Source organism: Octopus bimaculoides, chromosome 10 (genome assembly GCF_046866305.1).
Source record: "Octopus bimaculoides isolate indiv1 chromosome 10, ASM4686630v1, whole genome shotgun sequence".
Lineage (NCBI taxonomy): Eukaryota > Metazoa > Mollusca > Cephalopoda > Octopoda > Octopodidae > Octopus > Octopus bimaculoides.
Genome location: NC_142937.1, coordinates 17542267 through 17566984, shown reverse-complemented (window position 1 = coordinate 17566984; position 24718 = coordinate 17542267). Strand labels below are relative to the sequence as shown.

Genomic DNA, 24718 nt, shown 5'->3' with positions numbered 1-24718 from the left:
GTTGAACTACAGAGGCAATATAATTAACTTCTCTATCTCTTCAAAATTACTGACCTGATGCCAAAAATTAGAAAGAATGATGATGATTATTATTATTATCATCATCATCATCATCAAGCAGTGAGCTGTCAGAGTCATTTGTACACTGGACAGAATACTTAGCAACATTTCTTCTAGCTTTATATTCTGAATTCGATGAAATAAATACCAGCTGAGTACTGGAACCGATGTACCTGACTTATCCCCACCCACTAAATTTCAGGCCATGTGCTAATAGTAGAAAAAAATTATTATTATTATTATTATTATTATTAATATTTTTATTTATTTCATTAACCACCCTTTGAGAATCTAGAATGCTTTTCACCATAAATATTTCTGCCCAAATCTCTTTGCCTTCATTTAAATAAAAACAGAACAAATGTTCTTTAGTCAATGCCAATAAGAATGTGAAGATACCAACTTCACTCAAAGATTTTTCTTTTTGTTTTTTTTTCTCCACCTCCTTATTAGTGTGCAGTTTAAGTACAAAAAAAATTTTAAAGCATAACTCTAGGCCTCTTTTATGTCAATTTTTTTATATTTCTTTTTTTTTTTTTTTAAACAAAAGGAAAACCATTATTTTTGTAATTAAAACAAAAATAAGCTTAAATTTTCTTGTTTTATTTTTGTATAAATACATTTTTCAAAACTTTTGGTATTTATTCTTTCTTTTCCTTTTTTAATGTATTTAATTTATATTTCATTATGTGCAGCAGAAGCTGTATTAGATTAAATAAGCCATATGTGTATCATACTTAATGCAAATACATCGTGGAAAGCCAAATTACCTGCAGCATATATTTTTGTGTTATTTAATACAGGATGTCCATAAAAGACATTATTTTCAGACAAATGCCACTTTTAGTTTGACCAACCATGATGTAGTGGCACTAAGTATGATACATAGATTGCTAATCTAATATATACTTCTTTGGATGTTGTTGTTGTTTAGCCCAGGTCAGCTTCAAATGAGTGGACCCTGAATGTCAGGATGTTCAATGGAGAATTTGATATAAAATGGTTGCATATTATGTACATGAGCAAGACACTTTATTTCACATGGTTTGAGTCCACTCAGCTGGCAAAAATGTGTTGTACCTGTAATTCAAAGGGGGCCAGCCTTGTCACATTCTGTGTCATGTTGAATCTCCCTGAGAATTATTTTAAGGGTACATGTGTCTGTGGAATACTCCACCAACTTGCATGTTAATTTCATGAGAAGGTTGTTTTGTTGATTGGATCAGCTGGAACCTCGTCATTGTAACTGATGGAGTATCATTTTTTTTTTCTGGTATAAAAACAGGGGTTTATAAAGGCTCTACCTCAGCATATTTTTATAAATCCTAATTGCTGGGGCAGCTATGCTGGAGTTCCAGAATTCTTGTGCTTGGAAGTTTTATAGAGGGCGCTGCAGTCTTGATAAATGTTTCAACAGCAAATAAGTATTGGACATTAATTTAAATCACGATGGTAACTGTCAAAAAGAAAATGGTAAAACATTAGTTACGTGAAGAACCACTACCAACAAAGACAAAAAAAAAAAAGAAACAGAACCTGTCAAAGAGCTGCAGAGTTAGTTCCAAACTAGGAAGAATGGTCTGAGAGACAAAGGACCAAAGATCTATAGATCAATACTATTTGGAATTTGACTTTACTCAATATGTAGGAAAAACATAGGAAGAAATTCAATATTGTGTTCTTGGTGCAAATAATGGTTGTAAATGAAGCACAGTGGAATCACTGGAAAACTAACAAATTTCCAAGATATCAGGATGTTTAGAGCTTATCATACACGGAATATAGTTGTACAGGGGAAGGCAAATGGTTTAGAGTTGAGGGTGATGCATTCGTGATTATACAATCATGGTTCTGATACTTGGATGTATTGTGTTCTTGAGCAAAACACTTTGTTTCACATTGCTGCAGCCCACTCAGCTGTAAATGGGTCACCCATCGCAGGCTACCCATTTACATAGGCTTGGAAACGGGGTGCAGTGGGTGCAAGTGCACCCTTTAAAATTTTGGGAGGTGCAATGAAAACGTTTTGAGCATCCTCTGTTGGACCTGGGTTTGTGCCCACCAGGCATATTCCATTCCTGTGCTCATGTCTATTTAAATGAGTTCCAGCAATAGTCAGGAAATTAATCCTGCAATGGACTGGTGTCCTGCTCCAAGGGTGTATTGTAATATCAGCCATGCAAACTGGATTATATTGTGGCCTTCTGAGTCCCAGGGCCTTGGACAGGTCTGAGTAAGTGAAATAGTTGTCAACAAAGGTGGGACTATGAAATGCACTTCATATATGACACAGGCGTCTTAGTTGATGTAGGAGATACAGTTTGTTATCCAGATGAGCTAATTAGGGCTGGAGGTGGTTGTGAGGTAAGTTTAGTAAGTCTAGGTGTAGGCATGGATGTGTGGTTAAGAAGCTTCCTTTGTAACCCTGTTGTTTCAGGTTCAGTCCTACTACAAGGCACTCTGGACAAGTGTCTCCTGCCCCGGGCCAACCAATGCTTTGTGGGTAGATTTGATAGACAAACTATGTGGAAACCCATTGTGTACGTGTGTGTATACACACACACATGTGTGTATACACACACACATGTGTGTATATGTATATATATATATATATATATATATATATATATATATATATACATATATACACACACACACATATATGAATGTGTGTGTGTTTGTCTCTACTGTCCCCTCCCACCATTGCATAAAAATCGGTGTTGGTTTGTTTACGTCCCTGTGACTCAGCAATTCAGCTATAGGGATTGATAGAATAAGTATCAGTCTTAAAAATAAGTACTGGGATCAATCTGCTTGACTTAAAAGCCTTCAAGGCAGTGCCCCAGCTTGGTCGCAGTCCAATGACTGAAACAAATAAGAAACAGGTGCTGCTACTCATTAAGGTATCAAAAGATTTTTTAAAATCTTGCCAATGAGCCAATGGGAGATAATATGAAGTCATTTAGCAGATCCATAATCAAAGACATTCTGAGCACTCAAATTTTTTCAGTGAATGCACCAGCTGCCTTGGACACTCAGCAAGGAGTACACTCGGAAAAACTGTGCAGGCCAAAACGACCAGGAGGTGGATGTGCTGCTGAAATGCAGACAGGAACAGGAGAGCTAAGAGAATAGTGAAGCATTAAAAGTACCAAGAGACATATGAAGGAAAGACAAATGGCTTGGTAGAGACATGATGAGAGAACTGGATGAAAGTGGTGTCAATATAAATACAAACAGAAGAAAAAGAAGTGAAATCTTTAAATAGTGAACTTTGGAGATAAGCAACTATAAAAACTGAGATGAATGACAATTTGCTCTAATGTGTCCTTGTCTAACCCATACCAGCTTGGTATAATGGATTCTAGAATCATCATTGTTTAATGTCTGTCTTCCATGTTGGCATGGATTGGCTGGTTTCACAGGATCCAACAAGCTGGAGCACTGCATCAGGTTCCAATGTTTGCTTTGGCCTTGTCTCTACAACTGGGTGCCCTTCTTAACCTCAACTATTTTACTGAGTGTACTGGGTGTTTTTTTGTAACACCTGTACCAGTGAAGTCATCAAGTAACCAACAAGACAAAAATGTCCTTTTCTGAATGAGGGTGCTGAAGAGAATGAGATGGCTTTATACCAGGTGTTGAGAGGTTGAAATATGATAAAGCAACAAAGACAGGTGTCTCAGTAAAATATTGTATGCAATCAGGTTACACCAAAATATGTTTTTAATTATATTTCTCAGATTTGTATCATTTTATTTAAACACATCTTTTCTACATTTCTTTAACACTTCCAAGCAAAGAAAGGTTCATTGTTTTAATGGTATCACCATTCCAGAAAGTCTATAATAGTTATTACTTCAAGGAACCATCACAACTATGAAAGTTAAGTGTTTTGACCAAGGACACAGTGAAGTGCCAGTGACAAAACAGCAAACTCTCAACAGTGCATTCCAGGCTCTTTTATTTCAGGATTCCATGATAGTTGTTTCCAATAAGTATTTCAAGCCAGTGATTCCATGATGCTTGTTTCAATGTAAGTTTTGGAACCAACAACACTTCCAAAAATTTCAAGATATGGAAAGCAACCTTCTCTTATGATGAAGAACTAACATCAGTACTTACGAAAAATGTCATTGCAGCTGTTGAAGATTCCATACAAGATTTTAATGCATCATCATCTACCATCCATTGCTGTTAATAAAAACTAAGAATGTTGCCTAAGTTTGGCAAATGAATTCTTTATGAACTGACTGACTTGCAATCAAAGAGAATATGTCAGCCTATACTTCCATGCTCTTATATTTCAGGATTCAATGATGCATGTTTCCATGTTGTAAGATTTTAAGAGATTTCAGGAAGGCTTCAAGCATTCCCATGTTTTTTTCAATTAATTAGGTGCACACCAAGCAACACTGAATGAAATATAATTATGTACAATCAAGCATTTAACATATTTGTTCACATTTGGACATGGAAAGATAATATGCTGCACAAGTTGTCTTGAAAGAAGAAATTCTCCTTATCGACAAGATGAGTGTCAACACACCACTAGGTCATGAATGACATTGCAGGATTGTAGGACACATGCATTTCTGTTTTGGTACATTTCATCAACTTTATACTACACCAAGCTGTTGTTCATGGTTATAAGAATTGGTTGCTCTTATATTAGAATAACAAATGGTACATTTAGTGCATTTAAGTGCAAAAAACTTCGTCAAGTTGGAATTAATTAAAGATGCACTAAGCAACATTTCATGTTGCTCCAGTCCACTCAGCTGATAAAAATTAGTAATCTTGCAACAGGTGGCAGAATATATATGCCAAAGAAACTTGGAAATCAGTCCTATGCTCCTTACAAAGTAATGTGGACAAACCATAAGCAGCATTGAATGCCATATAGTTATGTACAATCATATCTAACATGTTTGAATATATGCAAACATGTTAAATATAATTGTATGTAAGTATATTTATTTATTTTGTAATGGTTTGGTGTTGAAGAAGGGTGTGTTCCAATAATGGCCCTCAGAGTCTCTCTGAGACTGAAGATGTTTGATGTTTGATGGTTTGAACAACTGCAAGAAGATGGCCATATGAAACACATGAGAAAGATGAAAATTACAGAAGGATAACATTCTGGGGAGGAAGGACTAGGATAAAGTGGTTTGTGTTGGACCTGGAGGATGGACACGATATGGCTGTTGAAAAATTAAAAGTATCATTCATTTTCAAGGAACAGAAGCCTTGTAATAATAAATGAAGAAAGAATGAAGAGAAGGTACATTTGTAGTTGCAGGCTAGTTATATTCTATGTGGTTCCATTGAGATATTTACCAAAATATTGATATTTTAGAAAATGCTTATCTGACATCCTAATAAGGATGCCTTCTCATATGTCCTGCTGTTTTGCTAGAAATTCATTCTAATGTTTAATATTCTAGGAATAAAAAAATTATGAGGTACAAGTTTTTTTTTTATCAGTGACTGAAAACAGAGAAAGGAAGGAAAGAAAGAAAAAGAATGTGTGCATTGAATTCTAGAGTACAGAGTACAAGTAAACCTGGAAATGCTAAGATAAATATGGTGTGTCTCATTCCAAGTTAAAACCTGATTTTTGACATCTGCATTTTAAAAATAAGTAATGGTAAGTGAAAAAATAGTAACAAGTAGCAGCAGCAGCAGCAGCAGCAGTAGTAGTAGTTATAGTTGTTGTTGTTTAGTTCCAAGTCAGATCTGAACTAACAATCCTAGGACAAAAAGAGTTCCAGCCATTGTTTTTTTTTTTTTCTTTGGACGACATTATATAATCTGTCCTTCTTTTTGTAAGCGAGTGAGGGATGTCAGGGATTTATTTCTAGCAGGCTACATTTTCAGTGAAAGTACATGAAATAACATGCAAATGCCGGAACAGGAACAGACATGTCCTCAGACAAGATCAAGAGAGCAATTGTATGGTGGCACTAAAATGGCAGTCTGTGGGGAAAAGAAGAACAGGGCACCCTAAAACCACATGGTCAAGGACAATTGACAAGGAAAGGAGAGAAGAAAGGTGGAGAAGCTGGAATGACACTAGAACAGTGGCAGAAAACAGAGCTGACTGGAGAGAGGTACATAATGAGGTACATAATGTTGCAACCTTATGTACCTCATGGCATGGAGAGGTCAAACAAACTAATTAACACTAACAGGTAATAATTCCTAAGGTACATGTACAACATCAAGAATCCACACAATGACATCTCCATTCATTATTAGGTTCTGGCAGATATGAACATGAATATCTGGTCAGTGTTGTCTTTTTTTTCTTTTATCAACATCTCCTTCCTTCAGACCAATGGTCCTTAACTGGGTCCATATGACCCTTGGGGTCCGCATAAGATTTTGTTGCCAAAATTTAGTAGCAATAAGTTGTTTATACCTCTTTACTACTCTAAGTATTTCAACAATTTTTTAATACAGTTCCTAATAAATATTTCATTATAAAAATATAATGGGACTTTTTTAAACATTGAATGTTTATTAGGGTCCAGTAGAATAAGATAGCAACCAAAGGGGTCCATATAAAAAAATGGTTGAGGACCACTGCTTTAGATGATGTGTGTTTATAACACGTGATTCTTCAGTGTGAAGGTGCATGGCTTCATGGTTAGGGTATTCAGCTCATAACTATACGGTCATGAGTTCAATTCCTAGTGGCATGTTGTGTCCTTGAGCAAGATACTTCATTTCACCTTGCTCCAGTCCACTCAGCTGGCCAAAATGAATTGTACCTGAATTTCAAAGGGCCAACCTGGTCACATTCTGGATCATGATAAATCTCCCTGAGATCTACATTAAAGGTACACAGTCTGTGGGGTGCTCGGCCACTTGCACATTAATTTCAGGAGAAGGCTGTTCCATTGATCGAATCAATTGGAACCCTCATCATCGTAACTGACAGAATATAAGAAAGAAAAAAAACAAGAAAACATTCTCCGGGGTAAAGGGTTTTTGTGATCCCATGGTGTCACAGCCATATTGTGTCACTCCAATGTCAAACCACTGTGGACTGGTGCATCTAACAAAGTACAGTTTCTTGTTTTTAGAGATCATCAAACAAATTATTTTCTGATGCCTGGTGGTGTCTGCCAAATAGATAAGGATTTATGTGATACAAGTAGAACAGTGAGAATCCAAACAATAGTTAGTTATTTTCATGAATTTGTTCAATTAGTATCGTTGTTGCTGCTGTGTAGGCAAACATGACACTAATGGTATGTTGGTTGTTGGTCAAATAAAGCATGGTTTACAGATGCTTTGCTCCAGATATCCTATACCTCTGATCAGCTGCCTACCTACTTCATGCTCCAATAAACAGGAATGAATCATATAAGATGCAGTTTGACAATCTGCACATGTTGCACTCTCACCTGACTCAGTCTCCTTCTCTGTTTATAAATCCTGGAGATGGATGAGATAGACTTGGTCACAATGCAACTGCTGTTGTTCAATTTACTTACGTTTAATAATGTTACCCAGCACAGTTCTTCACAGTAGTCAGTGATCCTTTCCACCATTGCTCAATCAACTAAAATTAGCAACTAAATCTCCTCCAACATTCACCTTATGCTTTATTTAAAGCCAACAAACCATCATCATCATCATCATCATTATGATCATCATCAAATATATATTTCACTTCTCTAAATGGATAAATCTGAACAGTCTGGTTTAAGTGAACCATATAGCTATTGTACATTCTGAGTCTTCTAGTTCAATTTTATAACTCAAATAGGAGTCCCTTGAATAAAAGCTGTCCAGCCATGACTATCTCATCCAGTTGTGATATATCTTGTACTACATTATCCAATATGGTCTTCTTCTTTTTTTTTTTTTTAAGATGTGAGAGTGTGAGCTGAAGAAGATTTGCTGCTACTTCTAGCCAGATGGGTTTCTGCACAGAGACTGCTATGTCAGTTTGACACAAAGAAGAAGTCTTTTGTTGTGGTTCTCAACACAATACATTATGGAACCTGTTGCATTTCTATACAATTTTTTTGTTTGAAATATCATGTGTCATAAAGTAGGTGATTGTCGCCTAACCTTGTCTGTAATCTGGTTTCACTTCTCACTCAGAAATGTTTTATTTCACTTATCATACAAAGAGAGTCACTAGAGCATTGAATATACAGCCTCATGGTAGTTGTTCAAATCTTGACAAGATCAACTTCGCCCTGCATTCTTTTGGGTCAAAACACATAATGGATAGCTTCAGTTTCCACTCACAAAGTATTGGTCAAGTCATGTCTACAGCCAAAGGCATCCATGCAGTGGCACCCAACCCTTAACCATGTGGTTCTGAAGCAAACCTCTTAACTACACAGTCATGTTTGTCCTTTCTTATCCCAAGGAGATGACAGATTGTATTTGGTCTGCTTCTTTGTGTTCTCAGTTCAAATCCTGCTGTAGCCTAGACTTAATCCAGATTTTTTGCTTTAACACCACCACCTCGCTCATGGGTGCTTTTCAGTGGAGTCTACTTTGTAACCAATATTCAGGCCAGGTTTCCTAGTGGTCACAATAGGACACAAACAGCAGCCGAATGCCAGTTGGTCCCTGCAATGTTCGAATGTGCATATATAGAGAGTTTACGCTATAAAAGGCTTAACTTTGATTAATCACAGCGATCATGTCATTTTCTCGAGAACTGCATATCTAGGACTTCTTTATTCAATGTATCCCCCAGTTTTCAAGATAATTCAAGGGCGATTTGGTCGCTATTTCGAGGAGATTGAATAACCATGAAGAACCGCCTTCATTGGTTCAAGATCATCTAGCTTTCAGGAAAAAGGTGCTTTAGCGTCTATGAAAATTATTTGTGATATATAAATTTAGTGTATTTTTATCACAAGGGACATCTAGAAGCCTGTGTTTAATTCACATCAACGTTCCTTTGGTAGCTCACTAGTTTACCTCAGCTGGTCAAATAACAATTACCAATAGTTAAATAGTATATTTAGTTGTTGTTAACCAGAATTAATAATCAAGAATTATGTGTATTCTGCCCGAAGATACGATGAAACACTAGTGAACTGAATGGTCCATATCGTAACCACTCAGATAATAAAAAAAAAAGTAATACTGAACGCACATTCGTAAATTTGTGCATCTTATGGAGAAATTTATGAATCACAATACTTCAAACGAGTTGCGAAAAGTCGAATGTTTTCGTAAATAACAACCGCCGCTACAAGTTAGAAGGGAACACATAAAAACATACTAGGGTGGACATTGGAATTAGACACTGAGGGAAAATGGCTGTAACTTTTTTATTTTTTAATTTTGACGATTTTCGTTTTCGATAATGTGTTCTATATGTCACGGTCATGCGATTCCCCCTTAAAAAAATTTTGGACAACTCAGCCCCCTCCCCCCACACACGGGGGTGATTTTCTTAATTTTTTTTGGGCGATTTTCATTTTTGACATTGTGTTCTACATGTCCAGGTCGTACGAATAGCCTTCTCGCAACTTAGATGTGAAAATGAACGGCTTACATTTATATTGAAACAGAAAAAGGATCATATGTGGAGTCCCCACCACGAAACTTGATATGCTAGAAATAACAGCTAAACGCGGACAATCCAAATCTTGCATTGGTCCAGATGGACTATATGTAAATAAATATGAAGGAAAAAATGCGCTTTGGCAAACGGGGTTAGGGTTAGGTTTACACTAACTATCAGTGTCTAATTCCAATGTCCACCCATACTAGATAGAATTCCCCAGTGTTTACAAAAATTCTGATGTATAGTGTTTCATTGTTTATAGAATTAGTCTTGTTAATTATAGGCTCCCGCATTGGTTCATAAAGCATTTATTTACGTTATATGTGTGGTACATTACACCGAATGTCTACAAAAATGTTAAGATGTGCGGGTGTGTTATGTCTAAAAAATATACTATAGAGCGGTAATTAACTAGGTTTAATAAACGTCAATGTAAAATAATCATTTGGTTGTAAATTTGGTAAATGTTGCATGTCGTTTCTATGTGGTTCCCTTTCGATTTGTACTGGACATTGTTATGTCCAGATTCCATGACTTTTTATGACTTCATTGCGTTTATCTGACGTGCTATTTTTGTTCATGGAATTTATTTCTTATCGGATAAATGCAATTTTTTTTTTATATGAGTGGGAGGTGGGCAATTACACAATTAGTCAAATTAACACAGAAAGAAGATAATCCTGCCCTTTGTCAAGTGTATTGTAGTTTATTCTACAAAGAGTAGCTATATAAGTCAATCAAGACGTCAACACAACAAAATCCTACAGTTATAACAGGTAGCTGAGGAAATCAAGGGAGATAAGTCTCATTGTCTTCAACGAAGAACCAACCCTCACCGCTGCTATTGTCAATCTCTTGTCAACACTAGAACCACTATGTGCGAAGCTCAGAAACAAGCGTTGCCTAATAAGGTAATTAAATAACTACATATTTATTGTTGTTGTTACTATTATTTATTATTTACTACTATTATAGTTTTCAACAGTTTTGTGCAATCTTCTACTGTTCTATTATAGGTGCACCTCTGTGTTCCAGGTGCGTGAAGCATTGTGTTTTTTTGGAAAGATGTAGAATTATATTTACATGTTACATCTATTTTACATTGCAAAGCAAATTTGATTTTCGTCTGATTCTCATGTTACTTCAATGCCTCATCTGTTTGTTGTGCAGACTATGCGCTACGTGGGTTGTGTTTGGACGGTGATTGTTTCGTGTGTTTTCAGTGTCTGGTGGTGATTGTGGAGTAGAGTATGACAACATACATTGTTCGTTACCAAACTAGTCTAACAGTTGTATTAAAAAATGTCCACGTTTAACATTTGCACTTTAAGGATTCGCTCGACTTGTTAGAAATAGTAATCAGATGTCCTACAAATCACACTCGACCACCGATTTAAATAAGGAAGGATATATTGGGTAAAGTAGTGATAGACATACCTCTAAAATACTGAGTGGTCACGCATGGAATATATAACTGTCACTAAATGTGACTAGGGTGTTAAGAAACACCTACATTGCTAGAAATAAGAGCTAAAATGCTCTAATTAATACCATAGTCACATTTAGTGACAATTATAGTTCTCCTTTTTGGTGAAACATTGCAACCTGCTGTTTATATTAATTATATATATATATATATATATTGCATCGTAGGTTTGGTCAGTCTAGGTTGGCTTGAGGCCTTAACTACAACGTGTAAAAAGCGTTATTTGACCAACTTATATACTCGCTCTTTTAATTTCGTTAAGAACGTACGGAGACCTTAGCACGAACAACTAATTGGTTCTACACACAAACTACCTAAATGATAATTCTTGAAACCAGTAAACATCTCAGAGTATCTTGTATTCGAATATCGAAAAATAGAGTTCTGGTGTTTCATAGAATACTTCAGGTACCCGTCACTACTCACCTGTCTTATATCTTTTTTATTTATGACTAGAGAAATAAGAGTTTTAAGTCAAAATCTGTTTTGCAGGTGATTAGTTTTTTGTTTGTTTATTTTATATACAGAGGCTTTTAGAATAAACAACGCATTTCCAGACTTAATGATAAGGATGAAGAGGAGGAGTAAGAAGCTTTGTATTTTCAGTAGTGTAATTTGATGTGAGGATCGTGCTTTCAGTAATTGCGTCTTTCTCATTGACTTGAACTTGTACAAGGGATTCTTGTAATTGTTTCGCTGATTATTTAACCACTGAACTACGGCGTCCATAAATGGGTTCTTTTAAATACGATGTCTCTCTCTCTCTCTCCCTGTATATATATATATATATATATATATATATATATGTAAGGAACGACCGTGCGAACTCATAAAGGAGCAATGGTGACGAATGGAAGGAACAGAGGACTCCTTTTATTTATACGCGTCGCACGGTCGAACACAAAATATATATATATCAATGATGATATACATGATATGTTATGCGACGATAACATAGATGACCAGTAATGAAAGACCACAACCGTATAAGATGAATAACAGAGATATTTATTATGGCGTTAGAATGTATGTCTGTGTGAGAGTGTGAATGCGACATATAAGAACATAATCAAAGACAGGCCGTCGTACAAAGAAAAGTGTGTATGTGAGTGATACATGTGTGTGAGTTATTACAGCAGATGGAAAGAGAGTCAATAACACGTGAGCAATTATACCAGTTCTTTAGTACACTATAGGAAAAGTTCTGTATGTGAAAGTGAGGAGGCTGAGTGTGGCAGAGCTGATCACTAGTTGTGATGTCGTGGCATCGATGCCGGGCCGTGATTCTTGTTATACAGATGTTCGTCGTTTGGCAGAGCTTATCACTAGTTGTGTTTTGGCTTCGATGCCAGGGCCTTGAGGACAGACATTTATCGCAGGCAGAAATCTCTTGTCTGTTTATTATCGTGGTGAAGCTAAGTCACCTAACAGAATCGAAGAGAGAGATGTGTGCCGCGGTGGTTTAGTTTGGTGTACATAGAAAGTCGTGTTGACGCTGGTGGAGATTGATGCTTGGTAGTAATCGTGTTGGTCATGACGATGTTGCTGGTTAGTAGTCGTAGACTCGTATTGCTGATGTGGCGACGGCGGTGGTCATCGTTGGCTGGACGAAGCTGTTGAAGTGGTCGCTGGCTGATTGTTGCTGCTGCTGTTGTGTGGTACACGGAACAGATCTCAAAGAGAAACTGGACCAAGACGAATTTGTTGGGTATGAGTTGATCTATTTAAGGCGTTAAGGGGGCTCCAAGACGGTAGCAGAAAAACACTCACGTGACCTTATTAAGGGCTGTGATTGGTCAGTTTGCGTTCTGGCGGGAACGGTTCGAAGAAGTTGCCGATTCGAATAATGATCAGTCACGTGATGACAAGGAATGGGTTCTCTGCTACGCCCGCGTTTATTTATATTTAAATGAAAAGAATGGCGATAGCAGTTTTGTATCTAGTGACGATAGGTAGTTTCACTACACACACATATATATATATATATATATATATATATATATATATATATATATATATATATAGGGTCCTCAACAGTTGTGAATCTATTCTCTCATATAAATTATTTGGTTTAAATAAGCATAACTTATTAACAATAAATATGCAAAGCAAGGTACAGGTGTGGCTGTGTAGTTAAGATGTTTGCTTCCCAACCACGTGGATTCCAGTTCATTCCCACTGAGTGGCACCTTCTACTATAGCTCTGGGTTGCCCAAAGCCTTGTGAATGGATTTAGTAGATGGAAACTGAAAGAAGCCTATCTTGTATGTATGTATGTGTGAATATGTATATGTTTGTGTCACCTTGTCTTGACATTGTGTAATTATTATAAATGAATATTCATTTCCAATATTTTATGAAAACGTGTCTGGCCATAGAAAGTCTTTCTCTATAAACTTTGTTGAACCCATACAAGCATGGAAAAGTGGATGTTTAAAACAATGATTTTCTAATTATTATTATTATTAAGATGGCAAGCTGGCAGAATTGTTAACACATCAGGCAAAATGCTTTAGCGGCATTTCATCTATCTTAAGTTTTGAGTTCAAATTCCACCAAGGTTAACTTTGCCTTTCATCCTTTCGGGGTTGATGAAATAAGCACCAGTTATGCACTGGGGTCGATATAATCAACTAGCCCCCTCCCCCAAAGTTTCAGGCCTTGTGCCTATAGTAGAAAGAATTATTATTATCATTACTAATTATTAATTAATTATTTCGTTTCTCTTGTATTTTTCAGGTGAACAAGTCTTTACTGCTGGCATTTGATTTCGACCATTCTCTCATTGATGTCAACTCTGACAATTACGTGACGAAACTGGTGCCACCAATTCCTGTGGAAATAAAGAAACGGTACAGCAGCCAATGCTGGGTTTATTATATGGGAGCAATCTTTGAACACATGCATCAACAAGACATTACTCCTACTCAAATCTTGAACTGTATGAATGAGATTCCATTTGTGAATGGTGCCAAAGAACTGGTAAACTTCTTGGACAGAGACGACGCTGAGATGATTATTATTTCTGATGCTAATAGTGTATTTATTAAACAGGTGTTGGAAAATGCAAAAATTGCACACTTATTTGCTGAAACTTTTACGAATCCTGCACATTTTGATGAAACTGGTTGCTTACGAGTGCAGTGTTACCACAACCAAGATTGGTGTCAGTTGAGCACGACTAATTTATGCAAAGGAAGGATCTTAGAAGATTACCTGAAGAAACGTTGCAATGAAGGCGTGACCTTCTCCCATGTTGGTTTTGTTGGTGATGGGATACACGATTATTGCCCCTGCCTCACACTTAGAGAGAAAGATTTCACATTTCCACGTATTAATTACAATCTGTGGAAAAAGATTAACAAGATGCCTAAAGATGATGAACTTTCGTTGAAATCACAGATTGTTCCATGGACAGATGCATTTGAAATTCTAGAAACTGTGAAAACTGTTCTGTAAGACCTGTGAAACCCTTTTTATGAAACCCTAACCTCAAAATGTTAAAAATAAAAGACGTAACTTGCCTGGTGTTTTAAGGTGGGAAATATATAAAGATAAACCATGCTTTTAAGGTGAGAAATATATAAAGATAAACCATGCTTTTAAGGTGAGAAATATATGAAGATAAACCATGCTTTTAAGGTGAGAAATATATAAAGATAAACCATGCTTTTAAGGTGAGAAATATATAAAGATAAACCATGCTTTTAAGGTGAGAAATATATGAAGATAAACCATGCTTTTAAGGTGAGAAATATATAAAGATAAACCATGCTTTTAAGGTGAGAAATATATAAAGATAAACCATGCTTTTAAGGTGAGAAATATATAAAGATAAACCATGCTTTTAAGGTGAGAAATATATAAAGATAAACCATGCTTTTAAGGTGAGAAATATATAAAGATAAACCATGCTTTTAAGGTGAGAAATATATGAAGATAAACCAAATATATAAAGATAAACCAATCCGTGACTTTTATGTGTATGTAATATATATATATTCTTAAACAAGAATGTTGTTGATAATGACTTTGAAGTTTCGACCAGTTAAGCCATCATCAGACTGCCACTTCAGTCTAACAATGGCTTAACTGGCCAAAACTTAAAACTAACTGTCAGCTGCATTCTTATTTTAGAATAATAAACTTGTGCTCTACAAAAGTATGGAGCAAGCCCTCAGGTTAATGCATAATTGTTTTTATTAGAACTGAACTTAAAAACAAAGTGTGTGTGTGTGTGTGTGTGTGTATACGTATGTGTATGTATATGCATGTATATGTGTCTGTATGTATGTATGTGTATGTGTTTATATATATGTATGTGTGTGTATATATGTGTTTGTATGTATATATATGTATGTATATATTTGTATGTATACATGTGTGTATATATATATGTGTGTATAAATATGTGTGTGTATCGTTGGTTATGTTGAGGCCCAACTATTCTCCAGTTTCACTGGTCCTACTCCCGAACTATACGGTCGGTATATCGACGACTGTATCGGTGCCACCTCACTCTCCCGCGAACATCTTGACTCGTTCCTCTCTTTCGTTCAGTCTTTCCATCCTGCCCTCCACTTCTCCTGTACTGTCTCTGACACCTCTGTCCCCTTTCTCAACATTTCGGTCAGCATCCTCCACTCCGCCCTTAGCACCTCCATCCACTACAAACACACAGACTCACACTCCTATCTCAACTTTTCCTCCTCCCACCCTAGACACACAAAACTTTCTATCCCCTATTCCCAATTCCTCCGTCTACGCAGACTTTGTAGCGACAGCCATGACTTTGAGACTCAGTCTCAACTCATGGCTCACCACTTTAGCCTGCGTGGATATCCACCCACCACCATCCACACCGCCCTTGCCAGAGCACGTTCTGTGGACCGTGCATCTGCTCTCTCCCCCCGAACCCGCCCTGCCGTTTCCCGCCTCCCTTTTCCCCTCACCTACCATCCCACCACCCTACCCCTCCAACGCTCCATTCTCCGAGCTTTTCGGCGCCTCCAGTCCGACCCCTCCACCTCCCACATCTTCCCTAATCGACCCCTCCCCTCCTTCAAACGAGCCCACAACCTACGGGACCTCTTGGTCCACAGCTTCTTCCCCAACCCAACCTCCCAACCTGGCTCGTTCCCCTGCTCCCGCCCACGCTGCCGCACTTGCCCTTACCTCTCCAACACCACCCTCCTCACCAGCACCCATCACCGACCCTATCGCATCACCGACTCCTTCACCTGCACGTCTACCAACATCATATATTGCCTCTCCTGCTCTCTCTGCCAATCCCTGTACATCGGACAAACGGGGCGCCGCCTGGCCGACCAATTCGCGGAACACCTCCGAGATATCAACGTTGGCAATGACACCCCGGTGTCACGCCACTTCCGTTCTGCCGGCCACTCCTTGCGGCAACACCTGTCTGTGTTTGGATTGTCCATGCACAGGGGCCATCCGGACTCCCGTTTGCGCCGTGAACAGGGATTAATCTTCTATCTTCGCTCCTTTGCGCCACATGGGCTCAACTCCCCTCCACTCTTCATCTAACCCCCTCCTCCTGTCTATCTCCCCCACCCTCCCTCCTACCACCCATCTCTCCCCTCCCCCACCTCCTGCTCCGATTCCTACTTCTTTGTATGTCTCTTCACCTCTCTTCATACTTCTCTCCACTCCCACTTCTCTTCACCCCTACTCTTTCTCTACTCTCACTCTCTTCTCTCGTACTCCCCCCTCTCTCACTCTTACTCTCTACACTCTTACTCTCCTACTCTCTACACTCTTACTCTCTTACTCTCTCACCCTTACTCTCTTACTCTCTTACTCTCTCACCCTTACTCTCTCACTCTCTTCCCCTCTCTCTCACTCTCTTTCTCCCCCATACCCCTCTTCCCTCTCTCTCACTCTCTTTCTCTTCCTCTCTTTCTCCCCCCCATACCCACCTTCCCCTCTTTCTCTCCCCCCATACCCACCTTCCCCCCCTCTTAATCCACCTTCCCTCTCTTATACCCACCCTCTCTCCTCTCTTCCTCTCCCCTCCCATACCCATCTTCCCCCTCTCTTACATCCACCTTCCCCTTCTCCCTCCTCGTCAACACCCTCTCATAAGCTCATCCCACCACACCCCAACACACTCCTACTCTACCTTCCCACTCCACCCCATCCAATTCCTTACACCCACCACCCACCCCTACCCACATACCCCACCCTACCCACAGACCCCTACCTCTACCCCACCCTCAGCCTAACCCACACTCCACCCATGCCTTCCCCACCTCCCAACACCCTCACATCACACCACACCAACACCCTCGCATCACACCATGCACACCACACCAACACCCTCGCATCACACCACGCACACCACACCAATACCCTCGCATCACACCACGCACACACTACAACTGACCAACTACTTTCTCCCTTTCTCCCTTCCCCATTTTCACACTACATATGTCAAGATCACCAGCATTCTACCTCCCACACACAGCCCCTCGTTCCCGATCACCGTTTGTTATCTCCCCCTTTCTTAGCTCTCCTGAAATAAGAATTTCTAACTTCCGGTCAGCCATTGTTATGATCGGCCATTATTATGATTGACCGTTGACTGAACACTATTCAATTTTTTTTCTCCGTGTTTTTCTCCTTGTCTCCGTATTCTTTCTGTTGAAGAGCGTAGCTCGAAACGTCAAAGACTTTCCGTATTCCCGAGCGTCATACTAATATATACTTTTGTTATTTACACCACCTGTCCTCGTCTGTTGTTATTATTTGTATATTCTCCCATATATATATATATATATATATATATATATATATATATATAAAACCCATGCTAGCATGGAAAGCAGATGTTAAATGATGATGATGATATATGTGTATATATATATATATATTTATATATATATATATATATATATGAATATACATGTGTGTGTGTGTGATAAGCTGATTGATTCCATAACTTTAAGGGAGAGGATTATCAGATCATATGTTGTTTGCATATCATGGAGAAGGTTGATGATGACAACGATACTAATAATAATAATGATGATGATGATGATTTCAAGCTTTTGCCACAAGGGCAGCTTGGAGGGAGGGGATTAAGTCGAATACATCAACCTGAGTGTTTCACTGGTACTTAATTTATCAACCCTGAAAGGATGAAAGGCAAAGTCAACCTTGGCAGAATTTGAACTCAGAATGGAAAAACAGAAGAAATGCTGCTAAGCATTTCATCTGGCACAGTAACAATTCTGCCAGATGATATTATTATCATCCAGATGATGATGATAATAATAATAATAATGATAATAATAATAATAATGGTTTCTAATTTAAGTACAAAGCTAGTAATCCTGAGGGTGTAGTTGATACCATTGACTGAAGTTGATAAAATAAAGTACGTAGCTAGTACTTTATTTTATCAATCCCCAAAAGGATGAAGGCAAAGTTGACCCTCAGTGGGATTTGAACTCAGAAAGAAACACCACAAAGTATTGAATAAACTACCTTTGTGGTATTTAGTTACAAAACTTTACATTCTACACTCAGTTTAACTTTGTTTTTAATCCCACCAGGGGTGATAAAATGAAGTACCAGCTAAGAATTGACTAATGCCCTGCCCTCAAAATTGTTGGCTTTTTGCTTGAATCAAAAACAACAACAGCAACAAGAACAATAATAATAATGATAGTAGTAGTAGTAGTAGTAGTAGATAAAGAGAATAGGAAGTACCAGGTAACTGACATTACAGTCCCAAATGATGAAGAAATTAATATGAGAGGTTTAGAAAAAATAGCAAAGTACCAGGACCTGGCTATTAAATTACAGAGACTATGGAATGTGCGGGTAAAATGTATCCCAGTGGTTATAGGTGCGTTGGAAACTATCCCTAAAGATCTGAACAGATGGATAGAGGAAATAGGCATAAAACCCAGTTTAGTACAGTACCAGAAGACTGTTATTAGGGACAGCTAGGATAGTTAGGAAGGTTCTTGACATCTAAGGTTACTTGTTGTAACCCGATGTTGGGGATTCTTTTCTTTTCCAGCAGTCTAATATCTGTTGTGTGTATCTGAAAGTAATAATAATAATGATTTCAAATTTTGGCACAAGGCCAGCAATTTGATGGGAGGGAGTAAATTGATTATATTGATGCCAGCACTCTACTGGTACTCATTTTATCGACCCCAAAACAATGATGATGATGACTATTTACTCTCCAAAGGCTTATGGAAAAACTGGGGACTGCACCTCCTTATGGTACTTATTAAATCATACTCAAGAATTAAGTGCTGTGAAGGTTATGGAATCACAGGCAATCAGTGATCTTTTAGGTATTAAAATTAGTGTCTTAATGTCTTGACCAACTGTTGCCTCTAAAATATTCATGTACATTCAACTAGCAATAAAAAACTCTTTGTATAACATTAATTGGCTATTTCATTGCATATTTACACACACACATGCATATACATATGTGTGTGTTTATATATTGAAAGTATTAATGAATAAACACTCCAATCAGTGAAAACAACTTTATATCATTCCCAGATTATTAAAAATCGAATATAAATGTAGATTAAAAAAATAGGGCACCCAATGGTAAAACGCAACCATATAAAATATTCACATAAATAAAAGGTAATAAAACCTAAAGGGGTAATACGAGTGAAGTTGAATGAAGAAAAATATATTGAATAAATTAATGCATAATAAAGGCGACTAAAAATTTAAGGCAATGGTGCTAAAATAATATAAATATATAAAAATACAAGAATATAAATATAAAAAATCTTCACTCTGGCTCGTCTCTGAGAGGACACCTAGGAAAGAAACAAGCAATGGACAGCAATCAATGTACACTAGCTAACTGCCCCATCCATGACACAGATTTATGCCAACGGGTAAATGTTGTGTATGAAATACAATGTAACAAATGCATCAAGTTCTATGTGGGTAGCATAACAAGACCATCACACGTCTGCATCAAAGAACACCAGAACATGAGAGTCTTCTCCTTCAGAAAACATCTAGACAGATGCCGGAACACCGACAACAGTCACAATTGAGGCGAATGAAAGAAATTTGGCTATTCTAAGAATTAAGGAAGCTATCCTCATAGACAGACAAGGGTCCCAAATTGACAACAGGCTGGAGGTTGGCAATCAATATATTATTTAGCTACATCTGGATGTGTGTAAGTTCATTTCTGATAACATGCTCATGTATTATTAAAAAAAAAAAAAAAAAGAATCTGCACGTATAATACATAACTTAGAAGCAGTGCTGTGGATGTGCCAACACACAAGAGCTTGAGACATGGCCACCTTCATGCACTTCTCATGAGGAATTTCAGAAGGAGCTTCATGAGACCACTGTAGGGACGCTTCCAGTAAAAAAAAAAATTCACTAACCATTGGAAAACCGATTATAGCAGTGACCTGATCAATTCCCAGCGATATCTGAAGAAGGAATTTTTATATTCCGAAATATTATTATATCAGACTATGGATAATTAAATTATAACAGTAATTATAGTCCACTCTGCATTGTTGTGCCATTCAAGACATATTTTACAAACAATACACAATGCTTCAAGTGAACTACAATACTCTCATATAAGATTTTCTTGTCAAAGTTTATCTGCAATAAATTAGTTATGCTTCGACAATACACCAAATATTTTAACAATTTTTAAATATAATTTCTAATAATATTTGATTATGAAATTACAGTAGGATTTTTTAAACATCAATTGGCTATGAGGGTCCTCCTGATTAAAATAGAAATCAAAGAGATCTAAAGGAGCCACTGATCTATATACTCTCCCTCCTTCCCTCCTCCCACTCTCTGCAAAATAGAGTGAAGAATAACTTGGTCACCCAACAAGAGTGTTTACTCCATCTAATTCAGAGATAGAGTGTGAGTGAGAGAAACAGAGCACAGTTTCCAACCCCTTTACACAAAGGCAAATACAATGAACCACAGGCATCACGTTGCTCATTTACATATCAATACAGTAGTTTATTGTATCACCTGTTAATCAACAAAAGTACTGGGGCAGTCTACTTGAAAATAGGTTTCTAAATAAATTTACATAATATATGCTTAATTTAACATACATTTTTATTCCACATTCTGTTTCAGTACTACTTCACATTCATGACACAAATAATGCCCCCTCCTCTTCCTCCTCACCATGTGCCTCATGCCATACAAACAACATGTTCATCATCATCATCACCATCATCATCATCATCATCATCATCATCATCATCATCGTTTAGAGTGCATTGTTTGTCTCTGTTAGGGCAATGACCTGGCAGAACTGATACTTGACCATGAAAAGTGCATGGTGGCATTTGTTCTGATTTTGTGTTCTGAGTTCAAATATCACAAGGGTTGGTTTTTTTCTGTTTCATCTTTTCCGGGTCAATAATTACTACTTGAGTGCTGGGGGTTGATGTAATCAACTTAACCTCCAAAAGCACCACCAGAATTGCTGGCCTTGTGCCAAAATTTCAAACTATTATTTGTCATCATCATCATCATCATTATCGCCATCATCATTTAACATCCCTTTTTCCATGCTGGTTCACAGATTTAGGAAAACATTACATCATCGTCATCATCATCATCATCATCATTTAATGTCCACTTTTCCATGCTTGCATGGTTCAGACAGGATTTGTTGAGGCACATTTTTGTATGGCTGGATGCTCTTTCTGTCACCAACCCTCATCTCTTTCCGAGCAAGGTCATATTCCTCCATGGCCAGACACATGTTTTTATGCAGAAGATTGAAAGTGAGCAACGACGCTTGTATGATCTTAATGCCCATTTACAATCATTACATGATTTTGAAACAAGGGCACACATACACAACACAAACACACATGCAACACAAACATACACACACACACACACACTCACACACACACATGTACATGTGCATACATGCACAAACATACACAGTGGTAAGTAGCTTGCTTACCAACCATATGGTTCCAGGTTCATTCCCACTGCGTGACACCTTGGGCAAGTGTCTTCTACTATAGTCTTGGCCGACCAAAGCCTTGTGATTGGATTTGGTAGATGAAAAACTGAAAGAAGCCCGTCGTATATATGTATATATATATGTGTGTGTGCATATGTTTGTGTGTCTGCGTTTGTCCTGCCAACATCGCTTGACAACTGATGCTGGTGTGTTTACGTCTCCGTACCTTAGCGGTTCGGCAAAAGACACCGATAGAATAAGTACTAGGCTTCCAAAGAATAAGTCTTGGGGTCGATTTGCTCCACTAAAGGCGGTGCTCCAGAGTAAAAGAGTAAAAAAGAAAGTATACAGGGATACATATAACAAGCTTCTTTCAGTTTCCATCTATCAAATGCACTCACAAGTATTTGGTTGACCTGGGGCTATTGTAGAAGGTAGTTGCCTAACATGTCACTTAGTGGGCTTGAACTCGAGATGGCATGGCTGGAAAGAAAGCATCTTAACCATCACACAAGCACACCTGTACCATTTCTGGACAGAAAAGAAGAACACAAGACTTTGTGGAATAAAAATTTGAGATAACAGATGAGAAACAATACTGGAAGAACCAAAAACTGAAAGAATCCAAGAATTTATTAGGCTCTGATAACCTCTGCATTAGGTCTAGCATTGAGTCAATCATATATTCCGGGAGGTTTTAACCCTTCAGCATTCAGATAATCCTGTTGAATGTGTTATATATTCATTCACATTGCTTTGAATTAATCATACATTATTTCATAACTTCAAGATTTTTATGATGTGGTTTAGTTTTTACAGTGACATTATAGGTCAGTGGTAAGAAGTCATAATCTTATTGGTTTGAATATAAAACAGGTAGAATATCTGGGCCAGATATGGCACTTTCTTAACCCTTTAGCATTCAGACTACTCTGTCAAATGAAATGCTTATTTATTCACATTATTTTTAATTAATCAGACATTATCTCATAGCTTCAAAATTTTGATGATGTGATTGTTTATTTTTATGATGACATTGTAGAGTGGGTGTGAGAGGCCAGCTCTGGCTGGTTTGAACATGAAACAAGTAGAATATTTGGACCTGATGTGGTTGCTTTAAATGCAAAAGGGTTAATAAAGAAAGTAAGACCATTAAGGGTCAGATCCTAAGAAAAATTAGCATTTAAATTGGCCATATTCAGCCCCAAATGGTCTACCTGTTTCATGGTCAAAGTGACCAGATCTGGTCTCTCACACATACCTGACAATGTCATCTAAATCATAAACAATTACATCATCAAAATCCCAAAGCTACAAGATGACACGTAATTAATACAAAATAATGTGAATAGATAAACTTCACATTTGACAGGGTAAGCTGAATGCTAAAGGGTTAAATAACCTAATATCTATTACTTAATCATTCTGCAAGACAATGACATCATGCATATATAAGAACTGGTTAAGTATTGAGTATTAAGTGTTACAATTTCAGTTATGGACATCTGTTCGATCCAGTCTACTTGGTTGTAAATAAGTACCAACTGGGTATTGGCACAGCTGTCTCTCTCTCTCCTTCCCCTCTCTCTCTCTCCCTCCCCTCTCTCTCTCCCTCCCCTCTCTCTCCCTCCCCTCTCCCCCTCCCCTTTCTCAGGAAAATGGAAATTTTTTTTGAGATTATTTAATAATTATAATTTTGATAAATAAAACCCCAAATTTTCCATTTTCTTGTTTTGTTATTCAACAACTGTGCAAATAGTATTTCCATAATTCTCAATTCTAAAGTGTGTTTCTACGTACAACACTATGGATACATTGATTGCGATAATAGAATAATTGTACTTTGAGAGGAAACGGCTGGAATTTACCCTAATTACCTATATCATATATATATATATATATATATATATATATATATATATATATATACCAGAGTAAGCACATAGATGTGAAACAAGGTGGGAAAAATAGTACTCGAATACCAGAGGTAGAGTAATATGCCTTATTAAAAAGCAGCAAAGATATCACAAAAACTGTTACTCAGAGCTTCACGTTCCTGTTCATTGGATAGTTTTGTTTAGAATGGAACAAAAATATGGTTATAAGCAAATATATACAATTAGTTCGAGAGATACACATTTGAAAACTGTCCAATGAATGGAAACGTGAAACTCTGAGTAACAGTTTTTGTGATATTTTTGCTGCTTTTTAATAAAGTATATATATATGTGTGTGTGTGTGTGTGTGTGTGTGTGTAGATAGACAGATATGTACATACATAAATTAAGAGAATGGTTCTCTTCATGAACAAACTGAATAATGAATGGTTTTCCTGAAGACAATTAAACTCACAAAACCAGCTAAGAATTAATCAATGAACCATGAGTGGTGAGAAGCTTGCTTCCTAACCAGATGATTCCAGGTTCAGTCTCACTGTGTGGCACTTTAGATAAGTGTCTTCTACTATAGCCTCAAGATGACCAAAGCCTTGTGGGTGGATTTGGTAGACAAAAACTGAAAGCCCATCATGCATATACTGTATATATATATATATATATGTGTGTGTGTGTCTTTGTGTCTGTGTTTGTCTCTCATCACCGCTTGACAATCAGTGTTG

General features: G+C 37.4%; 1 protein-coding gene across 2 annotated transcripts; it reads left to right on the top strand.

Moving 5' to 3' along the window:
* The first annotated feature begins 10367 nt into the window (after window positions 1-10367).
* On the top strand, window positions 10368-17848 carry LOC106883989 (pyridoxal phosphate phosphatase PHOSPHO2). Of its 2 annotated transcripts, XR_016243352.1 has the most exons (3): window positions 10368-10524; window positions 13839-14671; window positions 15022-17848. XR_016243352.1 is itself a non-coding variant. In XM_014935152.3 (2 exons), exons 1-2 carry the CDS (start codon window positions 10489-10491, stop codon window positions 14556-14558), a joined length of 756 nt encoding a protein of 251 aa, XP_014790638.1. In that variant the 5' UTR covers window positions 10368-10488; the 3' UTR covers window positions 14559-17848. The 2 variants fall into 2 exon arrangements, 1 of the variants encoding a protein (XP_014790638.1); XM_014935152.3 differs by having other exon boundaries at window positions 13839-17848.
* Window positions 17849-24718: the final 6870 nt, after the last annotated feature.

Bases quoted from the DNA above. Each gene is read 5' to 3' on its own strand.
- LOC106883989 (XM_014935152.3), top strand. From the start codon at position 10,489: ATGTGCGAAGCTCAGAAACAAGCGTTGCCTAATAAG. The intron at 10,525-13,838 runs GTAATTAAATAA...TGTATTTTTCAG, and splicing joins AACAAGCGTTGCCTAATAAG to GTGAACAAGTCTTTACTGCT.